Source organism: Apteryx rowi, unplaced genomic scaffold, assembly GCF_003343035.1.
Source record: "Apteryx rowi isolate R43461 unplaced genomic scaffold, aptRow1 scaffold_40, whole genome shotgun sequence".
NCBI classification, from domain to species: Eukaryota; Metazoa; Chordata; class Aves; order Apterygiformes; family Apterygidae; genus Apteryx; species Apteryx rowi.
The window spans coordinates 676,455-688,661 of NW_020450530.1; the positions used below are offsets into that span (position 1 = coordinate 676,455).

The 12,207-nt window shown below is 37.9% G+C and overlaps 2 protein-coding genes across 5 annotated transcripts in view; one reads left to right on the forward strand and one right to left on the reverse strand.

The window, feature by feature from the left end:
- The first annotated feature begins 168 nt into the window (after positions 1-168).
- On the forward strand, positions 169-8,571 carry GUCD1 (guanylyl cyclase domain containing 1). 4 transcript variants are annotated; one of them, XR_003255071.1, is made up of 8 exons: positions 169-187; positions 1,477-1,561; positions 2,155-2,271; positions 3,019-3,184; positions 3,482-3,576; positions 3,949-4,040; positions 5,685-5,926; positions 6,250-8,571. XR_003255071.1 is itself a non-coding variant. In XM_026075103.1 (6 exons), exons 3-6 carry the CDS (start codon positions 3,113-3,115, stop codon positions 6,339-6,341), a joined length of 498 nt encoding a protein of 165 aa, XP_025930888.1. In that variant the 5' UTR covers positions 1,477-1,561; positions 2,155-2,271; positions 3,019-3,112; the 3' UTR covers positions 6,342-8,571. The 4 variants fall into 4 exon arrangements, 3 of the variants coding, with proteins under 3 accessions (XP_025930888.1, XP_025930887.1, XP_025930889.1); XM_026075103.1 differs by lacking the exons at positions 169-187; positions 3,482-3,576; XM_026075102.1 differs by lacking the exons at positions 169-187; positions 2,155-2,271; positions 3,482-3,576.
- UPB1 (beta-ureidopropionase 1) overlaps positions 7,981-12,207 on the reverse strand; it is a 21,188-nt gene continuing 16,961 nt past the window's right edge. Inside the window, exon 10 of the mRNA XM_026075101.1 lies at positions 7,981-10,321. Coding sequence (XP_025930886.1) covers positions 10,238-10,321 — 84 coding nt within the window. The 3' untranslated portion in view covers positions 7,981-10,237. The remainder of the gene's footprint in view (positions 10,322-12,207) is intronic.

Sequence of the window (12,207 nt, forward strand, 5' to 3'; positions counted from 1 at the left end):
GCGAGCAGCGCTGTTTGCTGCCTGCGGGCTCATCCCCTGCCGCGGGGGCCGCGTGCGTCGGGAAGCGCAGGGAGCTTGGGCGCGGAACAGCCACACAAATTAAAAGCAGGAGTTATTAGCCTTTGAGGTCATCACGTAGAAAACACGTACTGCTTAAATTAATCTTGGGAGCTGGCAGAGGCCCTAGGTAGGAACAGAAAGGGAACTGACTCATAACACACCAAGAAGAACCGACAGTAAAAGACTTAGCGATGTTGGTTTGAGGAGGATCTGTTTTGTTTTGTTTTTCTTTAGGAGACTTATGTAAGAGCACCTTAATCTAGATTAACAAAGACAACTGAATATACCGGCACCTCTACCAGTCTTCAAAGTCATGATTAAACACAGCAGCACAACTATGAAAAAAATATTTTGGTAGACTCCAGAACATCTATATTGACTTGTTCCTACTGTAGGTTGTAGCTTTGTTAGAAAATAATATAAAATTGTTATTACAAATAACATTACTTAGAAAGTTTTGCAAATAAAATTCTATCAAAACTAGACCAGTCCACATGATATTGAATGCATTTTTATCCTCATGTTGAAGTGTACTTGACCTTGTGTTAACAACTTTCAAAGGTCTTTTCTAGTCAAAAATAAAGCGATTGAGAAAAGCCCTTTAAGACTAGCTTACTCTGATTAAGGCTGAAATAGTGGTAACACCTGCAGAAATACTAAGTCATTCAAATGATAAGGGATCTTCTGAGACTGAAACCACCACACTTGCCCCGAGCCTATAAAAATTAAAAATGGGAAAGATGGAATTATGCCCTTTCCAGTAGAGATTTTTCTTCTTCCTTTTTCCTTTGCTAMAATATTGAGAGTATAATTCAAAAGGCCAAATAGTGTCATTCGTGAGCTCCGGTAACTTAAAATTACTCACATAAATTACAATCCCTGAGGAAGAAGACACGTCTGTAGAAAAGGCTCAGCTCTGTGGGGCTTGTGAGATATGGATGCCTGGAGATTTTTYGTTGTGTCTGTTTTATCACAGTCTGGTTTAACACTTTTTGTGGCACAGAAGTACATTTGGAAACTGTTTTGGACACGTGACACAGGATGAACGGCTGTGCCTTATCTACTACTAATTAGGAGGGGATACGGCTTTGTAACTAGGGGCTGGTGGATTATGTCACCACCACCAAAAAGAATAAAAAACTGCACAGTGATCCAGATATGTAACAATAATATGAAATTAAACCAGACACTTGATGGTTAACTTAACTTTACAGAAATACCAAACAAACCTACATCCCCCTAGGAAAAAGGACCTGCTAATCAGGTAAAATAAAAAAAAAGTTCTTAAATTTCCCCCACTATAGTGCTGAGTGTACCAGTAAGAAAGCAAATTGGCTTTTAATGCTGAGGTATGGAAAAACATGTATATACGGACTGACATCTTTCATGTTTTACTAAGTGTTGTTTTCACTGCAGTTGACTGCATCCAGTTGAAAGTGCCAGTCATCCAGCAGCTGTACCACTGGGACTGTGGGCTAGCCTGCTCCAGGATGGTACTGCAGTAAGTAACTGTTTTGGCTCCAAGGGGTTGGAAATCTCATCCCATGGGAGAGGGGTATCAGAAACCAATGTCCAGGAAGAAAGGGTGTGTGGAAGCAGCTGTGAGTTTAACTTCACAGTCTCGTGAGAGCATATAGTCTCAAGTACCCTTGGAGGATTACTGCTGCCAGGGTCTAGCACAGCTCTCCTGCAAGAGCAAGGGAAAATACAAACTAGGACAAATTTTAAGACTTTTTGAATAATTAACTGCTTTGATCAATGCAAAATATCTGACTAGCACTGAGTAAGATCTTTGCAGGCTAGCATGCTTAAGTTAATAAAAAGTTATTCTTCTTTCCTGTTGTTACAATTTGGAACTAGCATTTACCACAGCAATTCACTTAATTCCATTCTGCGTGTTTTCAAGTGACTGGTAGGTTTATCCCATATTTATGAGTATATATTGCCCCTGTCCTGTTGAGCCCCTGCTCTGTAGGGTAAAGAGTTTTTGTTCCAGGAGTAGTTTTAACTTCAAGGCTGTGCACTGTATTGCCCTTTTTTTTTTTTTTCTTTAAGCTAGTAGCTGTCCTGCTGAACTCCTCTTTCCTTCCACAGAGGAACATGAGCTTAGGTGCAGGAGAAATACCTATTTAGATGTCCACTTAGTAGATATGAAGCAGAAGATTTTCATTTCTCTCCATCCCTACTGCCAAGACGTTAGTCCGTGTGCTGGTAATTTCCCATCTTGACTACTGTAACCTCTGCCTCTTCATTCCCTTTACCCTTGTTGCCATTCCAGTCTGTCCAAAAGTCAGCTTCCAAGATTAATCTTTTTACCCTGCTGATCTGACCTTGTTTGCCCTGCTTCCTCAATTCCAGTCTTTTCTTTTTTTTTGCATTTATTTCCATCTGTTTTCTGACTTCCAGAATTCTCTATAACTGCCTTTCCCCAGCCCTTTGCAACCTGACCTAAGCTTCCTCCTGACTTTATCTGCCCTTTGCTGCCTTTTGTACCATCAGTGCCTAAGAATATTCCTTTGAATATTTACCAACTGCCTTTACAGTTCCTCCTTTTGAAATCCACCTATTGTCAAGCAGGTTTTAGTCTTTAACACCCCTGTTTGCTGTTACGTTGCTGTTATGTATATTTAGATTGTAACCCCTTCAGAATAGAGTTCTGTACTTTCTCAGTATAGCTTACCTGTCTTACAGCATCCTGTATAATTTTAGCACTATAAAACAATTGAGATACCTGTACATTTTCAATAAAAAAGTCAACAATAAAGCCAGTTAAATATTCCCTATTCCCTTCCCTTCCTTTAAATGTGGGCTCATTTGTGGGTTGTTTTTTGGTTATTTCTTAGCCAGTCCCGTTGTTTCAGTTCTTCCGTCCCGTCATGTGGAGGCTTGGGCTACTGCACACACTTTGCTTCTTCTAAGATCTGTGCTTCCATTCCCCTACCTTTTCTAATACCCTAGGTACCTGAATCATTTGGACAATGATGAATTTCAGAAAGCCATCCAGGAACTCCGGTTAACAAAGAGCATCTGGACCATTGACCTGGCTTACCTAATGCGGCACTTTGGTGTTAAGCATAAATTTTGCACCCAGACGCTTGGAGTGGACAAGGGCTACAAAAACCAGGTTAGCATTCTTATTCACTGGGAAATAGCAAGAAGTTTTAAAAGTGAGCCCTGTGTGTCATGCTATAAAAGCTTTGCTGTGTTACTGACAATTAACCACAGTTGCTATAAACAAGATTTGCCTATTGCCAAAACTGGCCCTGAATCAGTTCTCAAGGCAAGGCTAGATATGATCCCAGATATTTTCCATCTTTGATTCCATAATATGAATTTTAAAGAAAAGTTTTCATTTAGTGTTCAAGAAAGGTTCCAGCCTATTTGACAGCCTTGGAGACTGAAGCCCTCTATTTATCTACAGAACAGGTACAGACAGCCTGGGCAGCGGCAGTGCTAGCTTCCACACTTCCCCCACCACCGTGCCTCAACCTTGACCTGGAGGAACCACCTTTAGAGGTGAGAGGGGAACTCAGTCTCCATGTCCATTCAGACCTTGGCCTCTTCAAGGTCGCCAGCAAAGGGGCCAAAGAGTGCCTATACTGGCAATAACTTTTCTGATGTAGGCTCCTGCCCAGTACAAACCAGACCGACTTCCTTCACGTAGGCAGCTGAATAGCCGCTGGATGGAGATTATAATAACAACTGACCAGGAGTGTATTTGAACTGATGATTTAGAGCAGGAAATCTTATCCTATTACCAGTGAACTAAGGGAGAGACCTCTTATCCCATAACTAGATCTTTAACTTATGCAGGCCCTTGCTAGCAGGGATTAACTAGATTAACTAGGATAAACTTCATCCTAGTTCATAGTTCTCTTCTCTCCACAGTCATTCTACAGGAAGCACTTTGACACAGAAGAGAATCGAGTGAATCAGCTCTTTGCACAAGCCAAAGCCTGCAASGTGCTGGTGGAGAAGTGGTAAGCTTATTGTTTTCTCTCCTTTCTCTTTGGAGATGTTGGGCCTGATGCTTTTCTTGGAATCAACAAATTAAACTGGTATAAGACAGACTGAAATCAGACCCTGAGCCTTTTTGTGAATCAGAGTCTTTTTTACTATGTCTGTCTCAAAAGAGTGGACATCAAGATTAAATAATGATGTTTGAGGAAAAATAGCCATGAAACCGAATGGTAAGTGATTTGAAATTGCTGACAAGAGTTGACTATTATTTAAATTTTGAATTTGATTTTCCATTAAGATAACCCAGTAGGGAGTGCCTACAGTGCTCTAATGGGTCACCGATAAGTACTGTTGTCATTGGAATGAAGGAGAATGCTATGTGGACATACAACCCATTGTTCCCAGCTGCTGTGCAAACATTATAGATCTCTGTTCCGAGACAGAGAGACAAAGGAAAAGCAGGCATGTGAGCTTTTGCCAAGGGAAGCGTGAAATGATAAGAGATATCCCTACAGAAGAACTGCAAACCCAGGAGAAGGGGAAAAATTGCAAAATTGTTTCGCAACCTATAGCTGATAATGATGGGGAATAACTAAGCATCCATGTTCAGCTTGATTTGCATCCCTTTTTTATAGTAGAGCTGGATTTAGATTTCTGTTTTCAAAGTGGGTGAATGATTAGGAGTAAGAAGAGAGAAGAGGGACACAGGGCAGCCACAATACTATTTGAATGCTGCAATGCACCTGGCATTTACAGAATCATTAGTGTCCTTTTAACTTGGTCTGTACAGCACCATCTGTTTACCTAGAGCTGTGACCAGAGAGAAGGCACAGTCAGGCCATCTTTCTTTAGAAATMTTAAGATAGTGGCCTTGATTTAGGCAGGGACAGAGTTCATATTCACTGCTCAGGTTGGGGCATCAGAGAAGAGAAGCGACACTGGAAAAGATTAAAAAGCACATCAATTCAATCAGGCACACAGCCTCAACATCTGGAACCTATCCAGGGGATGAGTTCCAATATGGAATATACCATCTGCCTCAATAAAGGACAGCTGTAAGAGATGAGATTATAGATTATGTTTGGTTAATATTCATTCTCTGTAGGAGTTATTACAGAAATATATCATTAAAAGAGTAGAGAATCAGGCAGCCCAAACTTACAACTGGGAGAGATACATAATCCTGTGTAACAGAAGCAAATTTGGGCACATATTGAGTTGGTTAGTGACTATAAGATCTTTAACCACTCAGCCAATAAATATTTGGTGCTTCAGATACAAGTTTTTTGTTTTTTTTAAGGGGGGGGTAGACTCACTTTTGATTTTCCCACAACAGAAGTCTCTCAGTTATTGAATGAGTTGCCAGCTCCTTTAATATTCTTCTCCAAGGCATCTAATACATTCTGAGATTACATTTATATTACTGCAGAATCCAGAGCTGTTGCTCTGCCCTTCAGTGGCAGCAATGGTATTAAAAGGCTTTAAATGACATAGGTTTTGTCTCCTACAAAGCCTTCAGGATTTAACAGCAAGGAGCTGTACCTGTCGTGTAAAAATAATCACGCCAGTTGCATGTCGTAAATACTGTCCATCATCACACACTTTACTGAATACTGGCATCTTTCCTAAACTGTTAACAAACATGTGTTGATTTTTTTCTGCAGCACAGTAACTGTTCAAGACATCCAAAAACATCTGTCCCAAGGTCATGTAGCCATCGTCCTAGTGAATGCAGTTCTGTTACTGTGTGATCTTTGCTCAAGTCCTGTCAAATACTGCTGCTTCCTCCCCATTGGGCAGAAGTGCTTCTGTAGGAATCCTGACTACCAGGGCCATTTCATCGTGTTGTGTGGCTACAACAAAGCCTCAGGGAGTATTTACTACAACAACCCAGCCTATGCTGACCGTGAGTAGCCTTCTTCCTTCTGGTGGCTTCTCAGGCACCTCGTTACTAAATGTCAGTAATACAGAGCCAGCTGGACTTCCTGTAATAGTATGCATGTATTTCAAGCATCACTAACCAGTTGGTCAGAAGTTGTTTTGCCACATTCATTGATTTTGTGCTGAGCACTGCCTTTGAGGTGAGAAGAACCTCTCAAATGAGTAAAGCTAGTCTGTGTATGAATTGTCACTTTTCTTTGTAGAAGCTGCTAGAGCCAATATAAGAGCCTTTCCATAGGCAAATTCTGCTGACTGACTTTTTACTAATATTTTGTTCCTCCTCAACAGGAACATGCAGCACCAGCATCAGTAACTTTGAGGAAGCCAGGACAAGTTACGGCACAGATGAGGATATTCTCTTTATCTACACAGACAGCTGACATCCACACCTGATACTTCCAGTCATTTCTGGTGCAGCCTGCCTGGCAGCTGGCTGCTTGTCTCAGGACTCCCCCTGCAGAGACCTTGCTTCTGAATTGCAGTGGGATCTTAAACAAGGGAGGCTTTATAGACATTGATAGACTATATTGCAATGCTGTCTTCACCTTTTTATTCCTGATGAAATACCTGATTTTGCAATGTATGTCACACATTTTTCCCATTTTTTAATACTCCATATTTGACAGCAGTTTTAAAATGCAGGCCCAGAGTCTGTTGGCTTTAAGATTATTTTCAAATTAAACACATGAAAAAAAGCAAGAAATTTATGAACTTAAACACTTGGGAATACATTCATAGGTTTAGGTAAACAAAACCAGGGAAAAGAGCAAATACCTGTTTATCTCTTTCTTTCTTTCTTTCTTTCAAAGCATCAAGGGCTGATCTTCATTCTAAATCTAGATATTTGAAGTTCAGCAGGATATTGTGGAAGGAAAAAGTATTAACTTAAGCCAGCAAAGCATTTTCACCATTTAGAAGTGCTTTATCAACACTGTCTACATTGTAGGAATGAAACACATTTACTGAAGGAAATTTCCCATTTATTAAATTCACCTTACACAGTTTTAGTGTTTATGTCACTGAATTAAGTTTTAAAGTGTAGCTATCGGTACTGTTCCCTTGCACTACATACTTAGTCTCATTTTTGGCCAACTCCTCTAGGAATGACAGCCCTGAGCTCTGTATTATCCCAAAAGTTTAAGCGAGGACATTTTATTTGAACTTAGGAGTYTTTATGGGTCTTTGCAAGAACTTCTGTACGTTATGCCACCTACATGTGCCAGTTTTTACAGTGTCCAGTCTAAATACAAACTTTAAACTGATTAAACAAATACAGAAGACGATTGTCCACACACTAATGATATATATTTTATGAGTAATTTTTAAACAGCTGACAGAAGAGACTGGACTGTAACTAAAAGCCTGAATTGTAATTTGAGGCCAAACTTTGCTACTGATATTAATTTATATTATATAATTATTATTAATAACCTTATAAGAGGAGCTAAAACTAATGAAAAAACAGGGAATACAGACTTTTCTTGGCTGAAGTAAAAAGGCAGGAACTCAGGTTTTCTAGCTCTTCTTACACTACAGCTGTGTTTGGATTAAATTGCAGTTATTCACTGTGTTCAGACATTTTCAAGTTAAATTATTAGATAGCAGCCCATTCATAATCCTTTCATGTATTACCTTGGTTTACTTACTTTGAGGAGGAACACTGTAAAGTGTAGGAAATAGTCACCTAGTTCAGACTTATCCATCACAATTTCCTACATGTCTTTCTCTCCAGTCCTGCCTATGTTAAAGTGGGTAGAAAAAAMCATTAATACTAAATTAAAGCTAACAAAATTTTGTTTTGCACTTAAGACAGAGATCTCACACCTTTGGCATGGTTTTAAGAACAGAACTCCGTGGAATAACAACAAAAAGACATTGCTAGTTAGTGGTGAAAATAATAAATAGAAATCTCTACTTCCAGCATGATAAAAAGATATTGTTTGTAAAAGAAAACATTTTCTTCTATCAGTTGTTGACTTACTGAAAAGTACCTGAGAAGGAGCTAAAAAGGCTAAAAAATAGTAACAGGCGTTTAAAAAGCTTTGACAAAAAGTACATGACAAGAAACTTACTGTGTATCTGATTCTGCTTATTGTTGTCTAAGTTGGAATACATTCTGGAACTTGTACATGCCAGGATGAGTAAGAATTAAGGTGTGAGTTGTGAGCAGTAGAACCAGTACACAGGTGCCATCGGTAGAATCCCAGAAAAAGACCAGAGTCCAAAACCTATCATAGCTAATGCYTTCTGACTTCTCCAAAATAAGCCACCAGCACGCTACTGATTTGGGAAATTGTATGTCCAAGTCCAACTTCATGATGTTTGATTTAGAGAGACTGTATTAGCTATGTTACTCATTAACAGGTGTGTAAACTACAGGCTGATAGGCTACTCCCTTAACCCATGCATTTTCAGTCAGTTAATTTATTCAATACCATTAAACTGCCACAAGATTTATTTTTAGAGTGAGCTTGGTTTAGCTAAATAAAACAATTTTTACAAAAGGCTTATAACTGATGTTTAGCCTCTTACTGGATTCAGTTATCCAAATATAAATCTTGAACTGTACAAAAAACTTGAACTGGAGGACGTGCTAAATGGTCTGAAATGCACAAATGGGTGTAACACTATTGACTGTTAAGTGTTTGGTACCCAGGGTTCAAATAGTTCAACAGAAGTGAAAGATAAAAAGCTGTTTAAGCTAATAAAGACAAAATTAGATTTCTACCCACTGCAATAGGATTTCTTATGGCCAGTTGGAAAATAGTTATGAAAGATGAAAATAGAAGGGAGAGGAAGAAGCCAACTAAAAAGAATACTGAGCTTTTACATGACACAAATTCAGATTAAAAGGAAGCTCACTGAGCAAATATTCAGAACACTGACATTTTCTGAAACTTTCTTTTCCATGACAAGATTGCTTATGAAAACACTCATTCTGAGAATGTTTTGTCTGTCACTTCATTTCCTTCATTATGTCCATAGCAAAGAAAGGGATATTTTACATGCAGGGATTTTATACATAAATATATTTTTTATTTGTAATTAAGCCATTCTCAATAAAGGTTTAAAGTAGCAGATAACCCTGTAGCATAATGTAGCAGCTGCATTTATTAACTGGTTTACTACACAAAAATGTTGAAAGATCTTTAGAGGAAGTGTTATATACTAAGAAGTGACACAGCTGAAATTGTAATTTGGAATTCTTTAAAGAGTTTAAGTATTTATTTCAGCTATAAATTCATAGTTGTTAGGCTGTAAATTGTATTCCTTATGCACTTCCTAAACACCTACTACATCACTTGAACTAAAAAACCAAAATTTTAAGACATGCTATAAACTCAAAGTAGCCCATATATTGTTGTTATCTATGTACAACAGCTGTTCTGTATATTCCACAACCACTGAGTATCACAGCAGAATGCAGCTCCTGGGAAGTGGTTTTCATAACCCATTCTGAGCTGATCCCTAATAGTATCTCTGTGGCTTTCTGTTTGCAATGAAAAGCATGCAATTGCACCAGCCTAGTCTAAGCTGTTTAGCCAGTGTTTGTATTTTTGCCTTGCAACATAGCACTGAGCTTCTGGAGATGTTAAAAGCATCTATCTCCAGCCCTACTTCTGGACCCTGAAAAAGCCCTTCAAAGGCACTGTTTGCCATTGTGATTGTAATACGTAGGATAAAGGGAAATAAAAAGACCAAAGTGGTCTTGCTTTATATATGGAAGCCTTCAGTGGGTACAGTACACAAAGATTTCCAAACAACTAAGACACATCAAACGGTTGGTAATTAAGAAGAAAAAAAAAAAGAAAACAATTATGTCTCCCTTCCCCATTCTCCTTAAATTAAACATCTGGGTGGAGAGTAAAAACTGGGAAGCAGAAGTAAGTAGACATACACTATGCAATACATTAAAAAGCTTAGTTAAATATTTTAATCTCCTCTGAAGTCATCCTTTCCATCAAACTATATATCCTGTACACAGTACTGGAAAAAATTCACCATAATTTTGTATCAATGTATTACTCACTTGTTATATTTCTAGTAAAGAACAACTGAAAATTGGAAACATTAGTGTAAATGACCAAAAAAAAAAAACCACCCAAGAAGCCATTTTAAATTATTTTACTTAATACAGTTTTGAATGCTATTATTTAAAAGCTGGTTACAAGAAATTAACATGACAACATTAAAATAGCAACTTGTGATCCACAATAAATCTTTCATCCAATAGTACCTTTTAATTTGATTGTGTTGAGATGATGTCTTCTAGGACTTACTCTTTGATTATATTGGGTGTAAAATCAGGCTGGACTGCATCACTGAGCTCTTCTGCATACATTTCATATCTACCAGTCATCTGGAAAAGAAAATCATAGCTTAAATTCTGTTTTTGAGCAATGAACGTACTTCAGTAAAAAATACTGATGTCTCTCATTTTTTGATGAAGGCATATTATTTAATTGCCCAAACAGTAAAGTCATAATTCACTCAATATGTAAGATCCCCAGTGCCTTAGCACAAACTATTATACTTTTAGAGAACTCAACTTGTGTTGCCTAAAACTATACTTTTACCCCCCAAACAGTAGAAGTGCATTTCTACTCTAAAAAGTGAAAGTTTAAAATGAACACCTTCCTGTCTAGCAGTTCTCCTTTGTGAGCAGAGTCATGTTTGCCAGCTAATTACTTAAAACTATTCTGATTATCCTAAATAGCCGAAAGCTGAATGTGAAAGCTAGATTTTCTCTCTTGTGTATCAACAAAATTCTCTTTTAAATCAGTTATGCCAATGAAGGCAAAGGATTGTACCTGTAATTAAGTCTTCATATTATCTCCTTGGATATGTATTGTCTGTCCTGTCGAGATCCCACTCTGTGGGGTGAACGGTTTGTGTTCCACCAGTAGTTTCAACTTCAAGGCTATGTTCTCGAGAATAAGTGATGAAACCTGCTGCCAGCAACAGGTTTGCATAGGTGTCATTGAGGGTATTTGGGCTGCAGCCACTTTATCCATTAATAGTACAAAATATTATCATTGCTTTGTGGTGTTACAGTAAGCTAAGATTCTGAATTATAGCTATCTTCTTCCTAAGGGCACAGTCTGCAACACTGACTCTGTGAGAGGTGAACTGCTTCTTTCTTACCAGAGTAAATTTTAAAATGTAATGAGGAGAATTTGTTAACTATTCTGCTGCTGGTAAATTTAGCAAGAACATTCTTCTAATGTCCTCTTTAGGTGCCAGTGGCTGCAAATAGCAGATATCGGAGCAGGTTAAATAGGTGACTACTTTCTATCAAGGTTTTTCTCCAATGGGTAAATTAYGACTTCGTACTTCCTCACTAACCTGATATCAAGAACTACCTCTGTCTTGGCCACAGATGAGAAGAAAAGGAAATAAATATTCCCTGTCATATAAACAAAAGCCACAGCAATCTACACTGTCCACACAAAACTGTAATGTGCTGAAAGYGCAAGACTTGAAGACAACAAAAATAAACAGAATTTTAAACAAAATAGCTAACGGTCAGTTTTGCTTGTACTGTTTGTTTTTCCTACTCAATACAATTGCTTTTGTTTGGACGCCCCTACTAAGCTGTTACAAGCAGTGCTCCATCTGCTTCCTGACACACTACCTACCTCTACATTCTGCAAAAAGGACCTCAGATTTCAGCAATAAGGCAATATTAAATGCCAGCCCATCTTAAAAAACAAGGGATCTCTTGGCAGAATTTAAGTACATTATGTCAATAACCTTATACTTATCACAAGCACTGCAAAAAACAAGTGCAATTCTACACAAAGACCTAAAATTATTTTTTGTCTTTAGTCCCCATATATTGTTTAGCAGCATTAACAAAGAAATTCAACTTTAGCTGGGAAATGACCATGTTCTAGTTTTCATTAAAAAGTTTATTCAGCATTTCAAACTCACAGAAAACTTGTATATTTGTATCAGAACACATTAAATGTTGCTCAATATGCACAAAGTGGAGTGCACAAAATGCACAAAGTGGTTCCAGATAAACTAGCTCTATAAAAGAAGTGTTTCTGTTTAGAGTAACATTATGTGCAAAATTTAAGACTCCTTAAAAATGATTGATTATTTTAAATACTAGTAATATCACTGAAGAACCTACATATATTGTGACAGTTGCTAGCCAGGAGCTTTAGTCTTTTTACTTTTTGTTAAGATTCAAATCTCATGTTGATTTTAATAGTGGACAGGAAAGTGTTATAGACTCTA